This window comes from Microcaecilia unicolor, chromosome 4 (genome assembly GCF_901765095.1).
Source record: "Microcaecilia unicolor chromosome 4, aMicUni1.1, whole genome shotgun sequence".
NCBI classification, from domain to species: domain Eukaryota; kingdom Metazoa; phylum Chordata; class Amphibia; order Gymnophiona; family Siphonopidae; genus Microcaecilia; species Microcaecilia unicolor.
Genome location: NC_044034.1, coordinates 266,187,572 through 266,215,393, shown reverse-complemented (window position 1 = coordinate 266,215,393; position 27,822 = coordinate 266,187,572). Strand labels below are relative to the sequence as shown.

The following is a 27,822-nucleotide window of genomic DNA, read 5'->3' as shown; positions in this document are numbered from 1 at the left end:
TGTAACTTATCTTCATACATTTTTCTGACAGTTTTTTTCTGGGGGTGGTGCGGGGTTTGTGATTACACAAACAAAAATATGCACAGATAGTAAATTGTAAAAGTTGTGCTTACTAAAATAGCAGGTATAACATGTGCATGGGATAATTTGCAAGAAGAAAATATGTATATGCCTGCCCCTAGAAACTGATGCCACTTACTTGCACACCTGCCTTGTTATACCCTCCCTATCTGAACACAAAATGCTGCATGAATACATCCCCTTCCTCCAGCACTAATATTAGAGTAAGCAAAAACTAATAGAACAGGGAAATAAAACAGTGTAGAGATAGTTTCCAAAAACTCACTATTAATCTGATCCAGTTTCCATAATTACTGTTTCAATAAGAACTTTCCATTCTGAATCTTGCCTGTAAATAAGAGCAGGCAGATTTGGTCTAATGAAGGCCATCTATTTTGAAAACATGTGAATGTTTTCAAACAAGAGAATATTTCATTCAGAATCTTTATTTGCCCATAAAGAATGCAACCAGAACTTATTTTGGAAACAAGATTGCAGAATCCAGATCTTTGGCTCCTACACAGACCCCAGTCACTGCTGTTATTGGGGGGGGGGGGGGGGGGGGAGAAGCCGAAAGAGAAACATTTGTTAAATATTCAAGGTACAAAGTTCATTTTAGAAAGTCATGTGAAATATGACTGGGTAAGCTTCTCAGTCATTTGACTAAGATTCAAGCATAAGGTCCGAGTTATAAATTGAGGATGGTTCCTTTGTCCTTTAGCAAAGATTGAGAACCTGTACAACATGGAGGAAGGGGGGGGGGGGGGAGAAAAGAGGACCACCACCCTGCTACTGAACCTCCAAGATAGAGAGGAAACTATTTCCAACATAGGTGAATTAAGTCTTCTGTACAAACAAAAGGAAAATGATTCATATAGATACAGATTTTGAAAATGTGATATGTGCACAAAAGAACATTAAAAATAGAAGCCACACATATCTTCTTTTATCATTAACATATTTGATCTGCAAGAATAATTGCATAATATTTGCAAGTGGGCAAACTTGTACTCAACGAGGTAGGGTTAACTTTCAGTAGGCAACATGTTCATCATACCTCGATTATACTTGTCTTGTGGTTTCTAGAAAGAAAATCTAAGAAGTTAATAATGTGTGTAGCAGGGAGAGATATCTAGAGACGCTCTGGAAAAGTTTTCAAAGTAAAGAAAAACTAAAAGCGTTCCTGATTTCATACTGTGTATAGCTGGGTTGCAGGTTTTGATGAGGCTGGAGTGCAGGACCATTTTAATGTCTCTGGCACAATAGAAATAAACATAAAACTTCTATAAATAGAGCTTTGAAATACACCATCATTGCCATCCAACCATTATTATACAAAGGAAAGAGGTATTTTTGTCTCTACAGCTTGTGTATGCACGTTTATATGGTGTTGTGTTACGCAGACAGCCTTTGGGCTACAGTGGGCCAATTTCCTGCATAGGCCATGTATTATTGATTCATAGAGGTTGAATGCTGGATAAGACCCATTTCCATCAATATCATATGGAAAAGAAAATAAGATGATACCTTTTTTATTGGACATAACTTAATACATTTCTTGATTAGCTTTCGAAGGTTGCCCTTCTTTGTCAGATCGGAAATAAGCAAATGTGCTAGCTGACAGTGTATATAAGTGAAAACATTCAAGCATTACTATGACATAGTATGCTTGAATGTTTTCACTTATATACACTGTCAGCTAGCACATTTGCTTATTTCCGATCTGAGGAAGAAGGGCAACCTTCGAAAGCTAATCAAGAAATGTATTAAGTTATGTCCAATAAAAAAGGTATCATCTTATTTTCTTTTCCATGTTTTATTTTGTTTGATTTCTATTGATAACCTTAAGAGTGAACTAACACGGCTACCACACTCATCAATATCATGAAATCCTTGACTCGATGCCCTAACTCTTGTTGAAAACTTTGAATTCATTAGTCATCACTGATCTAGTCCTTTTAGGTAATCTGCCATAACCTTCCCCTGAGGGAATGTTTTGTCATTTTGGGCAAGAACTAAGACCCACCCTTTTATTTACCCCATCATTCTGACATGGAAAGCAGTGAGGAAGATGGTAGCTCTGGAGGCCCTGTTGCCCCTTACAGCAGACTGGGAGATTTTTTTTCTCCCCCTTGTCGTAGAAGAATGTGGTAAAAGCTGTTAGTATAACCGAGTCTGCAAAAAGGTTTGGACAAGTTTCTGGAGAAAAAGTCAAACTTGTTAAGACAGGCTTGGGAAAGCCAAAAGAATGAAATCTTGTTTTTTTGTTTTTTTGTTTTTTTTTGGGGGGGGGGGGGGGGGGGATCCTCACAGTATTTGTGACCTGGATTGGCCACTGTTGGAAACAGAATACCAACTTGGACCATTAAGAAAAAAAACAGTAAAATCCAGACCTGAAATAAGCTCAGCACCTCCTACTTAAAAAGCAAATGCCACAGAAAAACTACCAGCACACACTTATACCTAATGTGTGTGCATTTTTACTGGCAAATCTCTTGCATATACAGTGGGGGAAATAAGTATTTGATCCCTTGCTGATTTTGTAAGTTTGCCCACTGACAAAGACATGAGCAGCCCATAATCGAAGGGTAGGTTATTGGTAACAGTGAGAGATAGCACATCACAAATTAAATCCGGAAAATCACATTGTGGAAAGTATATGAATTTATTTGCATTCTGCAGAGGGAAATAAGTATTTAATCCCTCTGGCAAACAAGACCTAATACTTGGTGGCAAAACCCTTGTTGGCAAGCACAGCGGTCAGACGTCTTCTGTAGTTGATGATGAGGTTTGCACACGTCAGGAGGAATTTTGGTCCACTCCTCTTTGCAGATCATCTCTAAATCATTAAGAGTTCTGGGCTGTCGCTTGGCAACTCGCAGCTTCAGCTCCCTCCATAAGTTTTCAATGGGATTAAGGTCTGGTGACTGGCTAGGCCACTCCATGACCCTAATGTGCTTCTTCCTGAGCCACTCCTTTGTTGCCTTGGCTGTATGTTTTGGGTCATTGTCGTGCTGGAAGACCCAGCCACGACCCATTTTTAAGGCCCTGGCGGAGGGAAGGAGGTTGTCACTCAGAATTGTACGGTACATGGCCCCATCCATTCTCCCATTGATGCGGTGAAGTAGTCCTGTGCCCTTAGCAGAGAAACACCCCCAAAACATAACATTTCCACCTCCATGCTTGACAGTGGGGACGGTGTTCTTTGGGTCATAGGCAGCATTTCTCTTCCTCCAAACACGGCGAGTTGAGTTCATGCCAAAGAGCTCAATTTTTGTCTCATCTGACCACAGCACCTTCTCCCAATCACTCTCGGCATCATCCAGGTGTTCACTGGCAAACTTCAGACGGGCCGTCACATGTGCCTTCCGGAGCAGGGGGACCTTGCGGGCACTGCAGGATTGCAATCCGTTATGTCGTAATGTGTTACCAATGGTTTTCGTGGTGACAGTGGTCCCAGCTGCCTTGAGATCATTGACAAGTTCCCCCCTTGTAGTTGTAGGCTGATTTCTAACCTTCCTCATGATCAAGGATACCCCACGAGGTGAGATTTTGCGTGGAGCCCCAGATCTTTGTCGATTGACAGTCATTTTGTACTTCTTCCATTTTCTTACTATGGCACCAACAGTTGTCTCCTTCTCGCCCAGCGTCTTACTGATGGTTTTGTAGCCCATTCCAGCCTTGTGCAGGTGTATGATCTTGTCCCTGACATCCTTAGACAGCTCCTTGCTCTTGGCCATTTTGTAGAGGTTAGAGTCTGACTGATTCACTGAGTCTGTGGACAGGTGTCTTTCATACAGGTGACCATTGCCGACAGCTGTCTGTCATGCAGGTAACGAGTTGATTTGGAGCATCTACCTGGTCTGTAGGGGCCAGATCTCTTACTGGTTGGTGGGGGATCAAATACTTATTTCCCTCTGCAGAATGCAAATAAATTCATATACTTTCCACAATGTGATTTTCCGGATTTAATTTGTGATGTGCTATCTCTCACTGTTACCAATAACCTACCCTTCAATTATGGGCTGCTCATGTCTTTGTCAGTGGGCAAACTTACAAAATCAGCAAGGGATCAAATACTTATTTCCCCCACTGTACATTTGAAAAACCAAAAAGCACACATGGCCTGGCACATGTGTATTTAATTACAAACAGCATGGAAAATTATGTACGTGCCTGTTTCCATGGCAAAAGAACCCATGGACATGGCTTAAAAAAAGTTTTTGTTGTACAATAAATGCACTATGTTTGACTGACATATTTGTTTAAAACATTAATAGAAGTTCCTTACAGATAATTCTGCTACTACGATACAGGATAAAAAAAAAAGTAAACAGACAAAATTAATTCAGAGAACTATTCTGAAAAGATAATCTTTTGAAAACGAAGATTCAGATACCAGCTCTGTGCAGCGTTGATATCAAGTTCTGAAGCATGATCAAATAAGCAGATGCTAGTGGCATTCTAAGACACCATTAGAATATGCAACAGGCTTGAGTATTAAAGAGACAGAAAGAGGAGGGGGATAAAGAAAGTAGGTCCTTCAACTCAGCAGGAAAGCACTATCGTTATTATTCTATAGCAGGGCACTTATGTGCCATTTGCATGTTTAATACTATGGGGTATACAAAAGTCTTGAAGCAGCAGCACTTAATGTGATTTTGTAGCTTAAGTATACAATTTTTCACGCAACTGAAGCTGCTATGGTAGAAAATCATATTATGTGCTTCAGTGCACTCCTCTTTCAAATGCAATTCACTTTGTACGTTGAATATACATTCATATTGTCCACTGCTTAACAAATAACTAGAGTTAAGCAGAATTGAATCCTGCAGCAAAAGTAGATCCAACTTCAGCCAATCATATTTACATAATTTTGACCACAAGCTCACATCACACTAGCTACTCAGGATATGGTTTGACAGCTGTGGAGTGGTAGTTTCTTCATCTATAATGGGTAGAAGATACATGGAATGTAGATTGAGGGGATGTAAAGCAAGAAGCTTTGTAGAGAAAGGCACAGAGGAAATACAAAGTCACGAAAGCAAAGAAGTACTCAAAATGGACATGTGAGATGTGGGGGAAAGTACTTTTCAGTGACAAAATTAATTTCTGCCTCTTTGGTGTGAGAGTCCCCTTTGACGAAGCGTTGCAAAACAGGCACCTGTTGGGGCACACAGGCACACTGGTAATAAGGAGCGCAAGTTTGCTAAGTGTCTTGTTTATACTCTACAGTAGATTAATTGTATTGTAGTAAGAGTTAAGTATAGGACGGTGGAGGTATGAGTCAATGATTATATTTTGATACACGAGCATAGATTCACCACGGGAGTGATGTGAATAGTAGCCGTGCTGTAAGGTATGAGACCCTACCTCACATACATTACATAAGTGTTTCTGAAAATATTCTCCTATATTTTTTGTGAGTCTTTGGAGATCAGGCATGCACCTCTATAAGGCGATTTCCAGGTGAAAGTGCAAGCCAGAATGAAAGACACTTTCAAACAAACATCCATCGATGATCATGGCTTGGAGCTGTAGGATAGCACGTGGTGCTGGGAGGTCTACAAATCATTGGCACGACAACTACCAAGGAATACACAGATACTGCAGAAGAACAGGACTCCATCAGCAGAGAAACTTTTCTCTAGGTGACTACATATTCCAGGATGACAATGCCCGATTATCAAGCAAAAGCAGTTGAATAGAAGAAATCCAAGAAAATCTCTAGCCTTGATTGGGTTCAAGTCTGGTAACTCTGTTGGTCAATCAAGAACTTGTGGCATGAAATAGCACTGGAAATATCCAAGTGGCATCCTGCATCAAAGAATGCTAACAGGGGTACTCACTGCTGCCTGGAATCAAGTGGTCATCAAAAAATTGGTCCATTCAATGTCAGTATGGTACAAGGCCATCAGCAAGAGTAAAGGCTGACCTAACAAATACTATCATCAGTAAACAAACATCCAAATGGCCATATTCTTGCCACATTAAAAAAATTATATACATATATATACATATATACATACACACACTTTTATTTTAAATCATGTCAGACACAATATCCAGATAGCAGATGAGCCACACTGAAATTACAATGTCTAGATCAGTACCTGCACTTTATACTGTTTCACATATGTAACATGCATTTATGACTGAAACAGCATTACAGAATCATTGTGCAGGAAGCCACAAAAAATTGTACTAGATAAGCATACATTTTAAAAATGGAAATGAAATGAATGCAATGTGTAATTTCAAAATCGTTGGCAAACAATCTATTCCAGATATTTGTACACCACTGTTGTACACATGAATGTACACTTATGCACCAAGGCGTTAGCATTACTCTATAATTTAAGCCCATAAATTGTTTACTGCATAAATGAAAGGGAATGTTCACAGGGAAAAGGCATGTATGGGAAAGTTATGCATGTTAAAGGCCACATTTAGGAGCCTCCATTTATTCCAGCCATAGACCTGGCATAAGTGGGCCTGTCTACATGTAGGTGTGTTAATGCCGACTTGCATGGGTTAATTGCAGTAGTAAAGTAGGTTTATAGCCCACATGAAGTGGGTGCCTAAATTGTGCCACCCAGTTACAGATACAGAACTTCCCCCCTTAGGTTTGCAACCAAATCCATCCAGGGGTTGATTTAATGAAGTGCACTAGGCTGTGCACAGAGCGTAGCTTGGCTTTTGCAAAAAATTGCATGCGCTACCATGGATGCCCTAAATGAGTTTTGCACATGAGCTAACTGTACGTGAAGATTCATTATAACATCAGGGCACAGCCAATTTAAATCCCTTGGTAATGAAGATGTTAACCGTTCCAACACAGTTGCAGAGAAGTGTGCAGAAGATCAGAAGCCTGAGCACAGAAGTTTCTAATGCAAGAGCTTTACCAGGTCTGAGGAGGAGTAAAGTTCACTTGTTCTTCTGCAGTCAATGCTAGTTAGGATTTCACGCCCATTTCTCCTCTTTACTGCTAGTAAAACAGGACCTCCAACTTTTTCTGTCCTTGTTGAAGAGGATCGGTTAATAAGAGAGACAGAACTGAGGAGGGAGGCGTGCTGAACACGAGCAAGTCATGGGTGTTGTCACCGAGCAATGTGCACAACTTACAGATGTATCAGTTGTATGGCACACTTGGGCATGTCAACTTACACCAGCCATTGGCCTGTTATAAGCAGGCATGCCAATGCAGCTTTGCGCTAGTATTCTATAAATCAATGGCTTAGGCACAACCTGAAGCCATTTTAGAACTGGCGCTAAGCATGCCCCAAGTTATAGAATTGCTCCCTTAGTGCCCACCATCCCCCCTACCTTGTACTATCCCACAGGGAGGCCAACCACCCTCTCTCCTGGCCTCCTCCTTTTCCCAATCCATCCAGTGCTGATTGCTACATGGATGCTACCATTCTGCCAGTGGCAGATTAAATGTGAACAAGTACAAAATGATGCAAAAAGGTAAAAATAATCCCAAATACAAGTACAAAATCCTGAGCTTTGAGTTAGGTGTCACCACCAAAGAAAAAGATCTTGCAGTCATTGTGGATAATATGTTGACATTTTCAGCCTAGTGTGCTGCGGCTGCTAAAAACAGCAAATAGAACATCAGGGATTATCCGAAAAGGGATGCAGCACAAAACTGAGAATCTCATTGTGCCTCTATATATGTCCCCGATACATCCACACCTTGATTATTGTGTCCATCTCAAAAAGGTTGTAATGCAACAAGAAAAGGTTCAGAGAACGATGTTAAAAATGATAAGGGGATTAGAACATCTCCCTTATGAAGGGAGTCAAACACATTAGAACTGCTCAGTTGGGAGAACTGAGAGGGGCTATAGTAGGCATGTCTTTAAAAAAAAAAAAAAAGTTTGTATTTAACCATTCCATCCCACACACAAAACAAGAGGACACTCTACGAACCTAATCACCAGCAAATCGAAAACAAATAGTACAAAGTTTATTTCATGCTGTATATACTCATGTCAAAAAATGTAGGACTTTAAAATGGCTTCATTAAAACAAGATCATCTTATCCATGGGTCATATATATAGGCAAACATCTGTTCTTCTATACTCTCCACCCCCTCAGTCCAGCATCCCCCCTCAGGTCTACCTTAGAATGTCCCTCTGTCTAGACAGGAAATTGCATCAGAGGGGGTGGGACATGTCAGAGGAAAGGCTGTGGATCAGGCTGCAAGCAGCTTACATGTACTGTTGCTGCTGCTGTCAGCAGCCTCTAAAGAACGAGAAAGATTTTTTAAAAGCAGACCTGGGGGAGGGGTTTGAAAGAGAAAGGAATATGCCAAACTCAGTGGTGGAGAGGAGAGAGAGAGGGGTGCTGGATCAGGTGGAGGAGGAAGGGCTGGAGAAGAGCCTCGACTTTTACATGGGTCACAACAGTTTGGGCTAGTTTTAGTCCCAAAACTGCCCTCAACTTTTACTTAAGACTGTAAACAGTGGAATCTGTTGCTGGAGGATGTGGTTAATATGGCCTATGTAGCACTGTTTTTAAAAAAGGAATAGAAAAGTTCCTGGAAGAAAAGTCCATAAAAAATTATCAGGCAGGTAGAACTGGAAGAGCCATTGAACAATGGCAATAGACTATAGGAAATATTTTCAGGATCTGATGGGTACTAGTGCCTCAAATGAGAGACTGCTGAAGGTGGGACACTGGGCTTAATAGACCTTGGTCTGACTCAGCATGGCTTATCTTAAGTTCTTCATATGTAACTTGCCTTGAGCTTAGATTTAGAAAGGCCAAAAATTAAATCTAAAACCCAGACATACATTCCCTGGCATTCTGCTTTCCCTGATCTTTCAAGGGCAGAATAGGGGAAGTTGCCCAGGCAGACATTTTTAAAGAGCACTTTAAAATATAGATCTGTAAGGAAGCATAACACAGTTTACTCTTGCCACTGTTCCCTACAAGGTAAACAGCTTTTCAAAATATCTTCTAGCACTATATAATTTCAGAATACTTAAAACTTGGTCAGTACAATTATGCTGAGATATTGCTTTAACTCTGTGAAACATTCCACTGGAATTCAGCAGCAGAGGACACCATTGCTGCCCATACATTCAGAAACAGTTACAACATACTTTTGGGGGTGGGGGAAAAGAGTACCCCCATGCAGATTTATAGCTGCTATGACTAAACATACAAAATATGCTTCAAAAGGAGGCATGTAGTTCCAAATCCTGCTCTGTCCCCACCCCTAAAACATCTCTCTCTACTGTTAAATATATGCACATATGGTGAGCAATTTTCTAAAAGCTTATACCTAAGAATGAACTTTTTTTTTTTTTACCTGCAGAAAACTATTACCTTAACACAAAATTAATGTTTTACTTACCAGGCAAAATTCGGTTAATAAGAGCATCTAGTAACCAGAAGGATTTCTCTTCATCTCTTGTAATAAGAATCAGATACCCAGTTATAAAATTCATTCCCTAGAACAAGAATTACATGTTTGGGCCAAAGGCTATACAGTAAGCTGCACAGATTTTTCATATAATGTATTAAAAGAAAGTTTATACAGTCTCAAACAATATTCTGTTCCTAAGTTTAATGCCAAACATGTTACTGTTGCTTTTGGATTGAAATTCAGGAACTGAACAGTCCCAAATCCAATTGTCCCGATTACTAAACTGGGCTGCTGAGACAAACTGACATTATTTACATCCTTGTCCAGTCACAGTACAGGATAGATTTGTGTTATACTAGGTTTCCCAAAGTGGAAGAATATACGTACTTCCACTTTAAAAAGCTTCCCATGGAAAGTATCTGCACACCTTGACAGCTATATGCACATAGGCTTTCTAGTTTATGTTCTCTGTATGGTCACGTGTTCTATAAAAGATACGTGTAAAGGCTAACCACTTTCTCAACCATACCCCCAAGGGAAGGAGGGAGGGAAAGAAAACAAGAATTATGTAAATTAACCAGAAATACTCAAAGGAACTTGACATATCTTTTTTTATTAGAGTAACAATACATTTTAATTTTGTGGATTATTGTTGATACATATATAACACAACAATCCTGTTTATTCATTTATAAGGCACAACCAAAGTACAGAAGAAGAGCAACCTTTGTAGCTGTGCAAACAAAACAGGCACAATAAGGGCGACAAAAAGAGGGGGGAGGGGGACAGCAGATGATGTAAAAAATTCCACTTTATTGAATATCCAGGACTTGACACGAGCTGTGTTTCGACCCGCAAAGGCCTTCTTCAGGAATCACTTGAATTGGATGTATGTTGTTACAAGTAGAAAAGTCTTGCTATGTACAATGTCAGAATCAAGGATAAGTCCTTATAAATTATATGTAAAAGCACTCACAGTTCAAGCAACTTTGGAGGTGCTTTTACATATAATTTAAAAGGACTTATTCTTGATTCGAACATCCAATTCAAATGACTCCTGAAGAAGGCCCTTATGGGCCGAAAAATGGCTCGTGTCAAGTCCTGGATATTCAATAAAATGGAATTTTCTACATCAGCTGCTTTCCCCCCCCCCCCCCCCTTTTTCCGTCACCCTTGTTGTGACTTTTATTTATTTATAAGGCCAGAACCGTCTTCCTCAGGTCAGGACAATATGAACAAAAGGTGACACTATCAGAATATATTCTCGTTGTACTCTACTTTGGACAAATTTATATGGAAAGGGATATTATAAAATCTGGCAAAATAAAAGTTATATACTTACAGCCTAATTTTATATATGGCACTGAAAACCCCACTTGGAAATTTGGGCACGTGCGCAAGTTAGCTGAACAAGCCAAATAGCGCTGATAATTGGGTGCTAAAAATCATCGGCGCTATCTGGCATTAAAACTTACATGCACATTTTCAAGCGCCAGGACTCGCATGTTAAGTTTTACGTGCTGATCCGAAAAGGGAGTGTGGTCATGAGAGGGGCATGGGCGAATCGGGGGCATTCCTGGAATTTATGCTTAGTTTTATAGAATAAGGGAAATGCACGCATAATTTAGGAATGAGAATTTGAACCAGGTTTTACTTGGTGTAAATCCTCATGCCTAAAATGGGGAGTGGATCCGGGCACCAAATGTTATTCTATAAATGGTGCCCAACTGAACATCATTTATAGAATAGCACTTACCTATCGGTGCTAATTTGTTGGCGCCATATACAGAATTTTGGCCATAACCATTAAATAAAAGCAAGAGGGTATTTCCCTGAAATGTGAAAATGTATGTTTATAACTTAGGCACCTTAAAGAAAAATCAGGCTTTTGATGTGCACATATATTTACTGTGCTTTATAAAGAGGTCAAGGTTCATGTTAGGCAGTGATAATTCGTAACTCAATGGTTGGGGTTGGGGACTGCATTTCTCTCAGTTTCCTTTTCTTTGAGCGCTACCTGTGGATTAAACCACTGAAGCTTTCATATTTGAAAAGATTTACACTTGAGATCACCAGCTGGCCCCACATTTGCAGTAAAAGCTGATTTATCTGCTGATGCTTCCCTGTACTTATCTTCTAACCATGTACAGTAACAATGGCATGGAACACAAAGGGTAAAGATCAGTTTCCATGTCTATAAACTGCTCTGTTGCACAAGCAGAAGCCATCTTGTCTCCAGGTTACAACAGAACTAGACCATATTTGCTTTCCAAAGACAAACAAATGTACTCCTTGTTCTGCACTTAATCTATCCCATCCCTCCCACCTTAGGAGAACAGGTGATGTTAGATTTGATAAACTAAGCAGGATAAGGCATGGCTAACTCCTGGGAAACAGAACTACAATAAAACAAAATCACAAATATCTGCAATGTTCTGCCAAGACAACAATCACAAACCCAATTATGGGATTATTATCCTCTAGCCCTCAACACCTAGAAATGGGTAGAAAAAGCACAGAAAAAACCCCCACAAATATTATTTCATGTATTAGATATTTGATTTAAAGCACAGGTTCTCAATTTCAGTCAAGGACCTCCAGCTACAGATTTTCAGGATGGCCAAAACGTAAATTAATTATCTATATATGCAAATGCATGTTATTTCATTGTTGATATATGTCATTAGATCTGTTAAGGAAGTCAGTAGGACAATCTGCCTCTTACATAAATGAGATGCAAATTAGTGTGTGCAATTTGCCCATCCTATAAACAAATCATGCTTGGTGACCTTAATATAAAAATCAGACACACTTAGCAGTAAGTGTATGGATTTTTAGCAACGCAACACAGATTTACTACAGCTTTGGCCATGCAGGTCATTCCAGTACCACTAGATAAAAGTTGACATATGAGCACATGTATAGGGGAGTTTCAAAAGGCATTCAGCTCTAGTTTATTTATTTATTATAACATTTATATTCTACATAATCTTTAAATTCTAAGCAAAGAACAACATACATGTTTGGCCCATCAATGATTACTTTTCTCTGGGCTCTGAAAACTGATGGCATACCCTATTATCATAGCTTATGGATGGGTTAGGCTGGCCTGGGCAAGAAAGATTTATTTATTAGACATATGAGCATACTGCATTGGATCTTGATAAGAAGTGTTAGTGAAGATATTTATCATATTTCAGAGAAGGTGCATTGCATGGTTTGCTGTATCTTTTATTTAAATATATTGATAAATTAAAAAACAATGGCTGGTCTGGTGACTCTGTGCAGGGCAGTGCATTACCATGTGTAGACTTTGGTTTGTTTCCTGTCTCATGTCTTCCTAGGTCGGCCAGGGACACTGAGTTGTCAATAATTAACAGGCCCTGAATAAGGAGTCAGTCAGCCATACAATGGAAAGATAGGGCCGGAGTTTACAAGGCTCCCGAAGGAGTTCCTCTGCATTAATTTCACTGCACTAACTGAACTAAAAGTAAGTCGGACGGGAATATAAAAACAGGACAAAAATCCACAGTACTTGTGCACAAAGCCTCACGGTGCCAGATCCCAGCTGGCGTATTCAGTTGTAATTCCATAGGAGCAGAAGGAAACTGCCAGGGGAAATGTCCAGCGTACAGTCATGACAAATTCTTCCCTACGTCCTCTTTGTCGGGTGTTCACTTATTATTCCACGCAAGACCTGCATAATAAACATCTTTTTAGAAGGATTAGCTCACCGATGGCACCATCATTATGGCTATAAATTAAGCAGCTAAGGATGAGGAAATTTTCTTGCCCAAGTAGCAGTGCCTCTTCAGGAATGAATCAAATTAGAATTAAAATAGGGGATGCTGAATGATTTTATTTTGACTTTTTAGCCGATTACTTTAAAAACTATTTTTGCTTGTACTGTCAGCGTGTAGTCTCCACTGGATTTTAGTTTCCAGACCAAACAATGATTAAATTCGCTGTAGCCTGACATGTGGAAGGTTTCTTGTAGACTGGGCATTTAGCACTGTCGTCATTTTTTGGTTACTGTGTTAGTGTGTATTGATTCATTCACTTGGTTCCCAGTGAGTTTCAAGCAAGTTTGGGTGAAAATACAGTTGTGGAAACGGAAGGTATGGCAGGTTTGCTGAAGTACTGAGTTTGAGACATAGGAAAACAAGTCAAAGTCCACTGTAGCAGACAGAAGCTAAGCTGAACAATAAAAGAAATTCAAACAGCATCATTCCCTTCCCACCCTTAGTGAATATATCACAATTCGCCATGTGTACACATTTTAACTAGCAATTTTTCCACAAGTTTTAAATTTCAGCTTCATTCAATCCTTAGTTCCCTACTAAAAGGAACTGGATTTCATTGCATTTACCGACTTATTATTCTGCTGTTTCAGGCATCCTAGCTGCTTACAATTCTTAACTTTTAGACTGCATTTCTCTGGCCTTTGTGCCCTGCTGCAAACTTCTGGCCCTGCCCCAGCTCCAACAGACAGCTTCATAATAGCAACCATGGAGACCAGAGAAGCTGCTCCTCTCAGAGCACTGGACACAACAAAGACTTTGCATCCGAATAGAATATTTATCATGTAACCTGATGCTGGAAGCCCAGGCTGTAAGAAAAGCTCTCTAGCTTTAGCTTTCCCTGCAAAAGGCTTCAGCTGGGAAGTCCATTGTATAAAACTCACTCTCCTGTTCTCGGCAAATATTATGTTTATATGTTATTTCCCTATCATCAAGCCGATCAATCCATAGACTGGTGGGTTGTGTCCATCTACCAGCAGGTGGAGATAGAGAGCAATCGTTTGCCTCCCTATATGTGGTCATGTGCTGCTGGAAATTCCCCAGTATGTTCTCTATCTCAGCAGGTGTGTGGTCACACAGCAGCAGCTCTGGCTAGGTCTCCAAGCCTAATTGTTTAGGTTTTGTTGAGTACCTGGGGTTGAGGGCTCTTCTTGAGCAAGTGCAAACCTGGTGGTGCCAGGTCCCTCCTTTTCTCCCCCCTCCCGCTGGCTCCGTTAAAAAAAAAAAGGCGCCCGCCTAGAACCATTCTACGTTCATGAAGCCATGCAGACCTTAATTTCAGCGCAATGGGATGCCCCTGAGGCAAGCCTGAAAATAGCCAGGGCTATGTCCCGTCTGTACCCCTTTCCTGAGGGGGAACGGGAAGTCTCTGTCTGGCCCACGGTAGATTCCTTAATCACTGCCGTGACTAAGAAAACGGCGCTGCCGGTGGAAGGTGGCACTGTCCTGAAGGACGCCCAAGACAGGAGAATGGAGGCGGCGTTAAAGTCGTCCTTTGAGGCAGCCGCTCTGAGTTTGCAAGCCTCGGTTTGCGGCTCCTACATGGCTAGGGCGTGCCTGACTGTTTTGCAGTGGGCTTCCCCCTCGGACCCTTCCTGGAGGGCGGAATGGCCGACCCTGGAGTTGGGTTTGGCCTACTTGGCAGACTTGCTGTATGATGTTTTGAGAGCCTCGGCCAAGGGCATGGCTCAGACAGTCTCTGCGCGGCGGTGGCTCTGGCTTAAGCACTGGTCGGCTGACCATGCCTCTAAATCTCGCCTAGCCAAGTTGCCTTTTAAAGGCAAGCTGCTCTTTGGGGACGAGCTGGACAAGATCGTGATGGAGCTCGGCACTTCCAAGGGCAAGAGGTTGCCGGAGGTCAGGGCTCGGGCCGGCAGTGCCCATCCTGGTCTCTCTAAGGGCCGATTCCAGGAAGCCCGTCGGTATCGCCCGGGCAAGTCGGCCTCCTCTGCCTCCGCTTCCTTCAAACGGAACTTCTCCCCCAAGCAGCATTCCTTTCGTAGGGACCGCCGTCCCGGAGGTTCGTCCTCCGGCCCGCCCCCAGGGTCACGTACCCAATGACGGGGACCTGGTCCATGGCCCAGTGCAGATAGGAGGAAGGTTGTCCTCGTTTCTGGGCGAGTGGACCAGGGTAACTTCAGATGCTTGGGTTCTGGAAGTCATCAGAGACAGCTACAAGCTAGAGTTCTGCCAACCCCTAAGAGACGGGTTTGTAAACTCTCCTTGCAAGTCTCAGGTCAAAGCAGCTGCCGTGCAGCAGACTTTGAGCAACCTGATCCGCCTGGGCGCGGTGGTCCCGGTGCCAGTAGATCAGCTTGGCAAGGGGCGCTACTCCATTTACTTTGTGGTGCCAAAGAAAGAAGGATCTGCTCGGCCTATTCTCGACCTCAAAGGAGTCAATCAGGCCTTGAAAGTTCGGCACTTCCGGATGGAGACCCTCCGCTCCGTAATAGCTGCGGTGAAAAACGGAGAATTCCTGGCCTCCCTGGACATCAAGGAAGCTTACCTACATATTCCCATTTGGCTGCCTCATCAGCGCTTTCTGCGCTTTGCAGTGCTGGGCCGACACTTCCAATTCAGAGCCCTCCCGTTCGGGTTGGCTACGGCTCCGCGGACCTTCTCCAAAGTAATGGTGGTCATCGCGGCCTTCCTCCGCAAGTCCATCCCTATCTGGACGAATGGCTGATCCGAGCCCCTTCCTATGCGGAGTGCGGGAGAGCTACAGACAGGGTCATTGCTCTTCTGAGCTCCCTGGGATGGATCATCAACTGGGAGAAAAGCCAGCTGCGCCCGACTCAGTCTCTGGAGTATCTGGGAGTTCGATTCAACACCCAAGTGGGCAGAGTGTTCCTGCCGGACAACCGGAGCGTCAAGCTTCAGACCCAGGTGGGCCAGTTCCTAGCCTCCTCTACTCTTCGGGCTTGGGACTATGTGCAGCTGTTGGGGTCCATGACGGCTATGATGGAGGTAGTGCCCTGGGCCAGGGCTCATATGAGACCACTACAGCACTCTCTTCTGCGGCAGTGGACTCCAGTCTCGGAGGATTACGCCGTACACCTTCCTTTGGATCCAGCGGTGCGAAAGGCACTGAGCTGGTGGCTGAGGCCAGGCAACCTGACCGCAGGAATGCCTCTTACGACCCCGGAGTGGGTTGTCGTCACGACGGACGCCTGCTTGACGGGCTGGGGAGCCCACTGCCTGGGGGTACGGACAGCGCAGGGGCTCTGGTCTCCTGCAGAGACGAAATGGTCCATCAACCTCCTGGAGCTCCGAGCCATTCGGTTGGTGCTTCTAGAGTTTCTCCCGGTACTGGTGCTGAGGCCTGTACGGGTCCTGTCGGACAATGCCACGGCTGTGGCCTATGTCAATTGCCAGGGAGGTACCAGGAGCGCCCCGCTAGCCAAGGAGGCCATGAAGCTATGCCTGTGGGCGGAAGCGAATCTGGAACAGCTGTCGGCGGCCACATTGCGGGAGTCATGAATGTCAAGGCGGACTTTCTCAGTCGCCATACCTTGGATCCTGGAGAGTGGCAACTGTCTGCTCGGGCGTTCTTGGACATCACGAAACCCTGGGGCCAGCCGAGCCTAGATCTGATGGCGTCCTTGGCCAATTGCCAAGTGCCGCATTTTTTCAGCAGAGGACGGGACCCTCGATCTCTGGGAGTCGAAGCTGTTCTCCAGCATTGGCTGGCACAGGAACTTCTCTACGTGCTCCCGCCCTGGCCCATGATGGGCAGGGTGCTAGGCCGGGTGGCAAAGCATCCGGGCCGGGTGATCCTGGTGGGTCCGGATTGGCCCAGATGTCCCTGGTATGCGGACTTGGTCAGACTCTCGGTGGATGGCCCTCTGCGGCTGCCAGCGGAGTGGGGCCTCTTACATCAGGGTCCCGTAGTGATGGAGGATCCCTCCCCCTTTGGTCTTACAGCCTGGCTATTGAGCGGAAGCGGCTGAGGAAGAAGGGCTTCTCAGACAAGGTCATTGCCACTATGCTGAGAGTGAGGAAGTGCTCTACTTCCACCACTTATGCCAGGGTTTGGCGTACCTTTGCGTCGTGGTGCGAGGCAGGCTCTATATCGCCCTTCACTGCTCCAATATCTTCAGTGTTGGCATTCCTGCAAGAGGGGCTGGAGAAAGGCCTGTCGCTCAGTTCACTGAAAGTCCAGGTGGTGGCTCTAGCTTGCTTCAGGGGTCGTCTGAAGGGGGCTTCCCTGGCTTCCCAGCCGGATGTGGTACGCTTTCTCAAAGGAGTTAATCACCTGCGCCCCCCTCTGCACTCGATAGTGCCTACGTGGAATCTCAATCTGGTACTACGGACCTTGCAGAAGCCGCCCTTCGAGCCCTTGCCAAGGGCATCGCTGAAGGACCTGACATTGAAAGCAGTCTTCCTGGTGGCCATCACATCAGCCAGAAGAGTTTCCGAGCTCCAGGCGCTCTCGTGTAGAGAACCGTTCCTGCGATTCACTGAGGCAGTAGTATCGATTCACCCAGTGCCTTCCTTCCTGCCCAAGATTGTTTCTCGATTCCATGTGAATCAGCAGCTTTACCTACCCTCCTTTCGTAGAGAGGATTACACAGAGGAGTACCCTGCGCTCAAATACCTGGATGTTAGACGGGTCATCATCAGATACTTGGAAGTGACCAATGATTTCCAGAAGTCGGATCATCTGTTCGTGCTGTTCACAGGCCCTCATAAGGGTCTGCAGGCATCTAAGCCTACAGTGGCACGTTGGGTCAAGGAGATGATTGCGTCAGCTTATGTGGCGGCGGGGAAGATTCCGCCTATTCAGCTGAAGGCGCACTCTACTAGAGCACAAGCAGCCTCGATGGCGGAGTCCAGATCTGTCTCCTTGGAAGAGATTTGCAGAGCGGCTACTTGGTCGTCGGCTCATACCTTCTCACGACATTACCGCTTGGATGTGGCTGCTCGGGCCGAGGCCCAGTTTGGGGCTTCAGTGTTGCGTTCAGGGATTTCCATGTCCCGCCCTGGGTGAGTACTGCTTCGGTACATCCCCCAGTCTATGGATTGATCGGCTTGATGATAGGGAAGGTAAAATTATGTATTATACCTGATAATTTTCTTTCCCTTAATCATAGCCGATCAATCCATAGCCCCTCCCAGATATCTGTATTGTTTGTGTTCTGGTTATATTTCAGGGTCAAGTTCAGTCTTCATTTCCTGTTCACGAGGACTTCGTGTTCAAGTTCTTCCAATTGAAGTCTCTTTGAGTTGAGACGATTTTGTGTTACAGTGAGCTGCTGCTTCCTCTCCCCCCATTTCGGCGGTGGCTGGATTGATAACTAAATTATGCCGGCGCTCCCTCCCGCTTTGTGCGGCTGTAGGGTAGCTTTGTATCCCTCCCGCTTCGGCGGTGTTAGGGTAAGCCAGCTCCTCCCGCGGTTGCGGTAGCAGGATAAGCCAGTTCCCCCCGCGTCGGCGGGTGTGGTTTCCCACCCACCGCCCCAGCGGTGGTACACTGGAATATTTCCCCTCCCCCACTTCGGCGGTGGTGAGCTGGTCAGAGTGTCCCTTTGTGGGTGTAATTCTCTAAGTGCTGAGTCCTGCGGATGGAGCTTTGATATCGACATACTGGGGAATTTCCGGCAGCACATGACCACATATAGGGAGGCAAAAGATTGCTCTCTATCTCCAACTGCTGGTAGATGGACACAACCCACCAGTCTATGGATTGATCGGCTATGATTAAGGGAAAGAAAATTATCAGGTATGATACATAATTTTACCTTGTTGAAGGCACTGAATGCAGAATTATTGATTGATACCACCACTAGAGAATGAAATGGGGATGGGGACCGGGATCAATGGTAAATCCGCAGTAAAAAGAATTTTTTTGCCAAGGTTTACCATGGGTACAGGAGCAAAACTTTGCTCCCACAGTAAAAAAATAAAAACCATGATCATCAAAGGTCCACCAGCATCTCCTCTCTCCCTCCTTCCTTTATTCTTCCCTCCCTTACCTTCCTTCCCATCGCAGTGCTAGGAGATTCCCCATAGGCCTGCTCCGGGGCCTTACCTCCTCTGCTGACTCCTGATGCAACTTTTGCTCAGGCCCCCTCTAAAACTGCAGCAACTGTTAAATGGCTAGCATTTAACATAATGTATATGTTACACCTTTGCTTTACCCTTCACTATCAATTAAAATGTTGTTGACATTGTAAGTATGCCATACTTTTTATTTGAACATTTTTACTGCTGTAATTGCTTATTGCTCATGTTTGATCTATTCCTACTGTACACCGCCTTGAGTAAATTCCTTCAAAAAGGTAAATAAATCTATCCAAATAAATACATTTTCCACAGTCTTCCAATTCCCCTCCACCCCAAAAACAAAACAATCATAAAAATAAAAACAAATATTTAACCCATCAGCATCATACAAGGTTACTTCAAACTATTAAATTTGCATACCTGGCAATAGCCTACATTTTTATTATGGTGTCCATAAGCTACTAGAACATTGTACAATGCCTGCTGTAGACATGGATTGGAAGTCCGGCGGAACTGTACATTGTCAGGAAATGTCCTGTTCATATCTGGAAAAAATATATAATCACAAGAGATTAAAGTCACCCACTTCAACAGCTTTAATTAAAAAAAAAAAAAAAAGAGAATCCTGAAGTGTAACAGTGCAGCACTGCTAACACTACAATCAGGCGTCATCTGCACCAGTGGTTTTCAACCCAGTCTTCAGGTGTCACCTAGCCAATCAGGTTTTCAGGATACCCATAATGAATATGAATGAAAAATATTTGCATGCAATGGAAGTAGTGCATGCTAATCTCTCTCACGCATGGAAACCACTGAATCTACACAACAGTACATGTTCAATGGTAGTTCAGTGATAATATCAATGAAGAACTCTGGGTTAGTGACTGTGGTCTAAAGTTTATGCCATATGGAATTTTTTTGTTTTTGTGGGGGGGAGGGGCGGTTTGAAGGCAGTGGAGAGGGAAGAATGTTTTTTTTTTTTGTTAAATTTGTACCCCGCGCTTTCCCACTCATGGCAGGCTCAATGCAGCTTACATATACAGGTACTTATTTGTACCTGGGGCAATGGAGGGTTAAGTGACTTGCCCAGAGTCACAAGGAGCTGCCTGTGCCTGAAGTGGGAATCGAACTCCGTTCCCCAGGACCAGAGGGAAGAATGGTTGTGAAACCACCCCATCATTGTCTGGGCCAATGGTCAGACCACATTCAGGAGGGATCCAGTCTTATAGGAAAATTGGATCACCAAAGGTAAGCATACTGGTCATGGAAACAAATAAATGAGATCTTTTACAAAGGAGTGGTAAAAAGTGGCCTGTGCTAGTTTTGGTGCACACTAGGCTACTTTTTACAGCAGTGGAAAAAAGGCCCTTTTAAATAGGGCAGTAAATAGCCGTGTGCTAATATTAAAATTAGCATGCGGCTATTTACTGCCTGAGTCCTTACTGCCACCTATTTAGCAAGCAGTAAAGGCTCAAAGCACTAACACCATGGTAATCGGGCTGCACGTTACTGCCGGTTACTCCCTCCTCCCCCCGTGGTAGAAAAATCGAAAATTTATTTTCTACCGTGGGAAACTGCACATGCCAACTTCAGAACTACTGCTGAGGTAGTCATTAATTGCGTGAAAGAGTGTGCAATACCAACAATATTGCTCCTACAGTTAAACAAAAATTGACGAAACACCCAAAACATAAAAATAATACAGGAAATGACAGAAAATGAATATTTTTGGACTGTACACCCCTAGTTTACACTCAAGGACTAATGTAGAAAATAAAATAGGTACGCTACCTCTCCTTTCAGTGCCTTCAGTCATTCCCTCTACCCTTAGTCTAGCTAATTTTTGTTCCAAATCAGCTCCAACTCCCCACCCTACTCTCTTACTTCTTCTGCCAGATGCACATACTACTACTACTACTACTTATCATTTCTATAGTGCTACAAGGCATACGCAGCGCTGTACACCATACACAAAAAGGCAGTCCCTACTCAAAGAACTTACAGCTCAATGTCTCTCACACAGGCTTACAGTCAGTGTTTGACACTGGAATTTGCTCCAACTCTGTACCCCGATGCAGCCCAAGGGCAAATTGTGGCCACCTCAGGTTTTAATAAAGAATTACATCTTTCAAGGGCCTTGCTTATCTGAAGTAAGTCTTCTGGAATTCTGTATTCCTAAGCCTCTATGGGTTGGGTTTTTTTTTTTTTTTTTCAAATATGGCACAAAATCCATTTATTTATTTTAAGATTTATATCCTGCTTTTACCCAAAGTGGGTTACAAAATGCATACCTGATAAAAAACAATCAAAACACTTACAATTACATAGAGAAGGATAGTAGGACTCTACCTGTTAGAACTGCGTCCACCAGCCTGTCATTTTTTTCTCCTTCCAGTAATTTGTGATAGTACCCTGGGTTCAGGTCCATTTCTGCTTGAGCACCACTCACAATCATCCAGATCAGAGCACGGTGCTCATTGGGAATGCCTTTCCTAATGTATCTCTTTACTACAAGATTTAAAAAGGAAAAAAAAAAAATTAAGAAAGCATAGTAGTAGCATTGGGTTAGAACACCCATCAATATGATCTAGAAAAGGGCGACAGTGGTCTATGTTTACACTCATTCCTTCAGTACTTAGCAAATATTTCACACCTTGATCTCTCTTCTTAAAGTCTGCTTTCCATATTTCCTACTTGTCTTCACTCTTAACACTTTCCTTTTACATTATGATCTAAATCTTTGCACATCCCCCATTTTTGATCTTTCAAAATGTCGTCTCTTAATGCAAAAAAATACAGAAACCAGAGGTAGCGAGAGATTGTCCCACTTAGACTGCCTGTTCCCCCCCCCCCCCCCCCCCCCCCATCTAGTGCAATACTAGAGACCTTTCAGGAAAACTGGCTTTATTCCTAGCTTCCTAATAAAAATCTTCTACATTTGTCCAATATCCCCCCCCCACGCACACTCCCATATCACTTAGGAGACTTTTCTGTGGGGGTTGGGGGGGGGGGGAGGAGGACTAATGTGCAGAACAAACAAATGTCAAACACAACATTATTTGCTCTCAGACTCAAGTGCTGTTCAAAGTGCTGTTCAAAGTAAAGTGAAGAACATATTAATAAAAGTTTACTTAGACTTCCAGTGGAGCTCTCTGCCAAGATGGCTGCAATTTGCTGAACTCCTATATCTCCCTCCAGGAGCTGCCTCCTACCCCCCCCCCCCCCCCCCCCCCCACAATGCCAGTGACCAGCACCCCAAGAATTTTATTTTAAAAACTTGTAAACCACCTAAAAACCTAGATGGTTTCCAAAACAACAGACATAGTGAGGCGTATTTTCAAAGTACCTTAAGAACTTTGTAAGTCTAAGTACTTTGAAAATGAGCCCCTATGTGTACCTAATAGGATGCCTAGAACAAGACAAAAAAAATCGTACAACAGCATAAAACTTCATCCCAAACCCTCAAGCAGAGAGATAAAATGAAACAAAAAAACAAAAGTTCATATTATCAAGATCTCACGTATGTGCAGTCACACATAACTGTCTCTTCAGTAGTTTCTTAAATCCAGCTATATTGCCACAAAAACGTAAATATCCAAAACGTAAATGTCCTGCAAGCTCATTCCACAATTGTATTCCAGTAACACAGTAAAGGAAGACATTCTGGTTTCTGCATAACGTGTCTGCACTACTGGATCACAAGACAGTCGCATGGCAGTATCAGATCTAAGTGATCTCTTTGTGCGATATACTTTTATGGCTTGTCGAAAATAAAAAGGAGTATCTGAAGAAATAGTTTGATGAATAATAGTCAAAACTTTACATTGAATTCATTGAATCATCGGTAACCAATGTAATTGTTTGAGAACAGGTGTTACATAAGAAAAATTTGTTACCCCTGCAATCAATCTAGCTTCTGCATTTTAGACTATTTGCAGTGCCCTGAGTCTTGGGAGATGCCATACCAAGATACAGGGCACTGCAATAGTCCAACCTTGACAAAACTAAACTTTGAACAACAAGTCTAAAGTCATAAGTAGACAATACAGATTTTAACTTAGATTGAAAAAAAAAAAAAAACAGCCCGAACCACCTTACAAATTTGCATAATCTTATTAAGCTTAAAATCAAGAGTTACTCCCAATAGCCTCATCTCTTTTTGCACAGAAATAAACTTATCACCAAACATATCCTTTCAGGCCATACATCCAATTCTTCTTTTCCTATAATCACTACTTCAGTCTTTGAAACATTCAAAACCTGCCAATGCCTCGCTTTTTCCATATACAAGCTCAACTGCTCATCCAAACCATATCCCCAAACAACCACAGGGGGAAAAAATGTACATCATCTGCATATAGCTGATAAACTCCCAGCAATTCAAACTCCTTACCTAGTGATGCCAAATAAATATTAAACAACAAAGCTGATAAAGCCGGACCCTAACATGCTCCATGTGTTACCAAAACCGCTTCAGACATCCGAGAACCATTGCACACTACCATTGATCTGCCACCCAAACATGACTGGAACCACTTTTATCACTTGTCCAACTATACCTGTTTCAATTTAACAAATAGTAGGCCTAGATCCACTGAATCAAATGCTCCTGAAATATCTAATGAAACTAAACAGAAAAAGTACCATCCTCCATCTTCCTCTATAGCAAATCATCAGTGGAAATCAACAAATTTTCCATACTGTACGAAAGTCTAAAGCCAAACTGGTATGGCATCCAATACATCAATAACTTCCACAAATTCTTCTAATTGGGTGAACATCACCTTTTCAATAATCTTCCCAACAAATGGTAGAACAGAGATGGGACAGTAATTACTTAACTCACTTGAATTCAGTCCTACTTTCTTCACAGTAGCTTACTTACAAGATAAAGGAGACACACTCACAAGCTACCGAACTGCTGGTACAAGTTCCTTTGACAATACTCGCAACACTCTTGAGGAACAGGGATCAGACAAAGATCCTGTTGGAGTCAAAGAATGAATTAGAATTTCCACTTCTTTATCCTGCACAGGAGCAAATTCAACCCACTTCTCAGCATCTAAGACAACCGAGTCTAACCTCTCAATACAAATTTGCTCTTTCACCAGCGTCCTTAACATATTCATTTTGTCCGACTAAAAATTCACAAGCATATCAACATCCAGATCCCCTTCTTCATTAACTCATTTATAACCTTTCAACAAAAACGTAGCAGCAGTTTGATATAATTCCTTAGGTCTATTTAAGGCATTATCCTGTGTTTAAATTATTTACTTTTCTCATCCTCACACAACCATAAATATTCAATCAAATGCAACTTGCAGCTATCAAAGTCACCAACACCTCTAGATTTTCTCCATTTCCTCTCCACTTCTCAATTCATGTCTTATTTGTAATACTAGAGCCATTTTCCAAGGATAAGGTTTATAATCTGTTTTTAACTTAATCCAAAGACTGGAATGATACGTTGAATCAAACAACCACATAAACCTCGTGCCCAAGAGTGATGTTACTCGGGGGGGGGAGTCAGTGATAGTCCAGGCCAGATGACAAGATGGCACAAAATGCTTAAAGGCGCTTCTGGACAATGCAGGTCCCTTTCAAATCGAACAAGCCCTAGACCTGGGCCGAAAAGACAAGGAGATCAACAGCCTAGAGTGGTTATAATGCAACTCTTGAACTTTGCTCATAAGACTATGATTCTGCAGTCCCTCACAGCAGAGAAACAACTGGAGTACAACGTTTGTCGACGTCTCCATTTCCAGGACTTTTCTCCGAAGGTATCTGCTTAGAGACGGGAATTTGCTCCACTCTGTTCTATACTATTTCAACAGAAAGTGCAGTTTGCGCTTCTTCAAATCAGGCCAGCTGCACTATTACCAATGCCTGCAAATACTGATAAAGGGAATAGTCTAAAACACTTGACTTCCATATAGCAAAGAATACTTTATCATCATTATTCTTATCATCTGCATTAGAAGTAGTACCAGTGCTTTTTTTGTGCCGGTACCGGCACCTTTTTTGTGAGGTCCATCTGGTGGTTTGCTAGAGCCGGCTCGCAAAAGCCGGTTGTTCTTCATGGCAAGCTGGCTCTCCTCCCCCCCTCTCCCTCCCTCCCCCATACCTGAAGGCGGAAATTCTTCGGGGCAGGCAGGAAAGATCCCCAGTCTTGCCTGCCCGCTGCCGGATCGCTCTTTAAAAATGGCCGCCGAGACTTCCAGCGGCGGCCTCGCGAGACTTCTGCTAAAGTCTCGGCGGCCATTTTGAAGAGCGGTCCAGCAGCGGAGGAGGGTCAGCGCCAGCAGCGGGCAGTAAAGACTGAGGATCTTTCCTGCCTGCCACGAAGGATCCACTGAACAACCTGGGTGGATGGAGGGGGGGGGCAGGGTGAGAGGAGGATTCTTGATTGTAATTTTTCAGAGCATATAGTCCTCACATACAGTAACAATGTGCTTTTTTATTCTGGATTATGCATCAGGCTGGTATGATGTCCATTGTGTAGACCAGTGTCTGGCCTCCTTTACCCTATTTTAGTAAGAATCTATATCATGCTTGTCCTTAATCAGTTTTATAACTAAATAAAAAAGGGGAAACATCTCAATGCTACTTTTCCTTGTTTCCTGTAAATAGTTTGGATAAGCATAAAAATATGGCAATTTTTTTTTCTAGTAACAAAAGAGAGGGTAAAACAGCATACAAGAATAAACAGAAACAGACAAAAAGCAATATTGGGCCTTCAGGATGGAGATAAATGTAGTCCTTTTAATTCTGAAAATGACCCGACACGGGCTGTGTTTTGGCATACAAACGCCTGCCTCAGGGGTCAAAATTTCTTATGTGTAATCACAAAAAGTTGGAAAGAGCCAAGACAATCAGGGTGTACTGCCCAGAGCGTAGTCACTATTCATGCAATATTGGCAGTTTTTTTCACCAACAGCGGTTGCAGACGATTGCATGAATAGTGACTATGCTCTGGGCAATACACCCCGATTGTCTTGGTTCTTTCCAACTTTTTGTGATTACACTTAGGGTTACCATTCGTCCGGATTTCCACGGACATGTCCTCTTTTTGAGGGCATGTCCAGGGCATCCAGCGGATTTTGCCCACAAGCACGTTTGTCCGGATTTCTGGACAAACGTGGGTGCATGCGGGCGCGTGCGTGCATGTGGGTGGGCGATCGGCGCCATGGGTCTGGTCTCCCCTCTCCTTCCTTACCATGTTCCCTGGTGGTCTAGTGACGTCTTCGGGGCAGGAAAGAGCCCCCTCTTTCCTGCCCGGAGCGCTGCCTCCCTTGTCCATCATCCTTCTCAGTCTCGGCAGGGGGTTCAAAATGGCCGCCGAGAGTTGAAGTCTCGCGAGGTCGCTTCAACTCTCGGCGGCCATTTTGAATCCCCAGTCGAGACCAAGGAGGTTGCAGGCAGCGCTCTGGGCAGGAAAGAGGGGGCTTTTTCCTGCCCCAAAGACGTCACTAGACCACCAGGGCTAGATAGTGAGGGGGGGTATGTGATGGGGGGCAGAACGAGGATATAAAAAGGGGCGGGGTAGGGGGCGTGACATGTGTCTTTTTTTCAGAGGACACAAAATGGTAACCCTAATTACACTTATAAGAACTTTTGACCCCTCAGGCAGGCATTTATACGCCGAAACACAGCCCGTGTCGGGTCATTTTCAGAATTAAAAGGACTACATTTATCTCCATCCTGAAGGCCCAATTTTTTTTTTTATTACAAGTTCTCACAAAGACTCTGCCTCAGAGATACATCTGCATTATTTTGGGAACCTAACATGGCAGACTTGCTAAGAAGTCCTTGTTAAAATGGCTCTCCCACTTGTCAGCCTGTGCTTGCAGTTCCTGGGACTGGAGGATAATAATTTCCTGTGGCTTTAGCGGAGGGCTGCTGACTGCAAGCTCTGACAATCCCCAGTGGACCTCACTGGTTCACATTCACACAAACCAAACTTTAGTTTACGGTTTTAGCTTCGGCTGCAGTTTCAGCCAAAAAAGTGTTTAGACAGCTTTGGTAGCAGTTTTGGTCAGCCTCTACTAGATATTCCACATAAATTGCCCATATGGGGGGGGGGGGGGGAGAGGGGGAATTCTATAAATGATGCTCAAAGTTAGGAACTGGGAAGATCCAGGCCAAGCGCCAAGTCTATAAAATGTTGCTTAGCACCAAGCTACCTTTCTAGAATAGCGCTTAGTGCAGATTCTCGTGCCCTATTTTGGGCTTGAGGACTTATACCTGCTGAAACCTGCTATAAATGCTGATGCACAACCAATGGCAGCTGGGCATATAAATGACCCTAATCTATAGCACTGTGCCTAAATTTTTGGAATGCCCATGATCTGCCTTTGCCCCTCCCCTGGCTATGTCCCCTTTTGAGTTGTGCTCGAGGCAATTTAGGTGTGTGGTGTCATAGAATAGCATGTAAGCAGATTCACATATGTCATAATTAATGCCAATTATCAGTAATTGATTGCTTTTTAACTAATTAGTTTGTGCACAGATCTGGAATCTACACCCAAATTCGAGAGACCTTTATAAAATCCAGGGGATTATACTTTTCTGTG

General features: G+C 43.3%; 1 protein-coding gene across 2 annotated transcripts in view; it reads right to left on the bottom strand.

Moving 5' to 3' along the window:
* GRTP1 (growth hormone regulated TBC protein 1) overlaps positions 1–27,822 on the bottom strand; it is an 80,123-nt gene that overhangs the window by 38,307 nt on the left and 13,994 nt on the right. For both annotated transcript variants that reach the window (XM_030201517.1, XM_030201518.1), the window contains 3 exons: positions 21,596–21,754; positions 19,667–19,791; positions 9,429–9,525 (listed from right to left, as the gene is read on the bottom strand). In XM_030201517.1, coding sequence (XP_030057377.1) covers positions 9,429–9,525; positions 19,667–19,791; positions 21,596–21,754 — 381 coding nt within the window. The remainder of the gene's footprint in view (positions 1–9,428; positions 9,526–19,666; positions 19,792–21,595; positions 21,755–27,822) is intronic.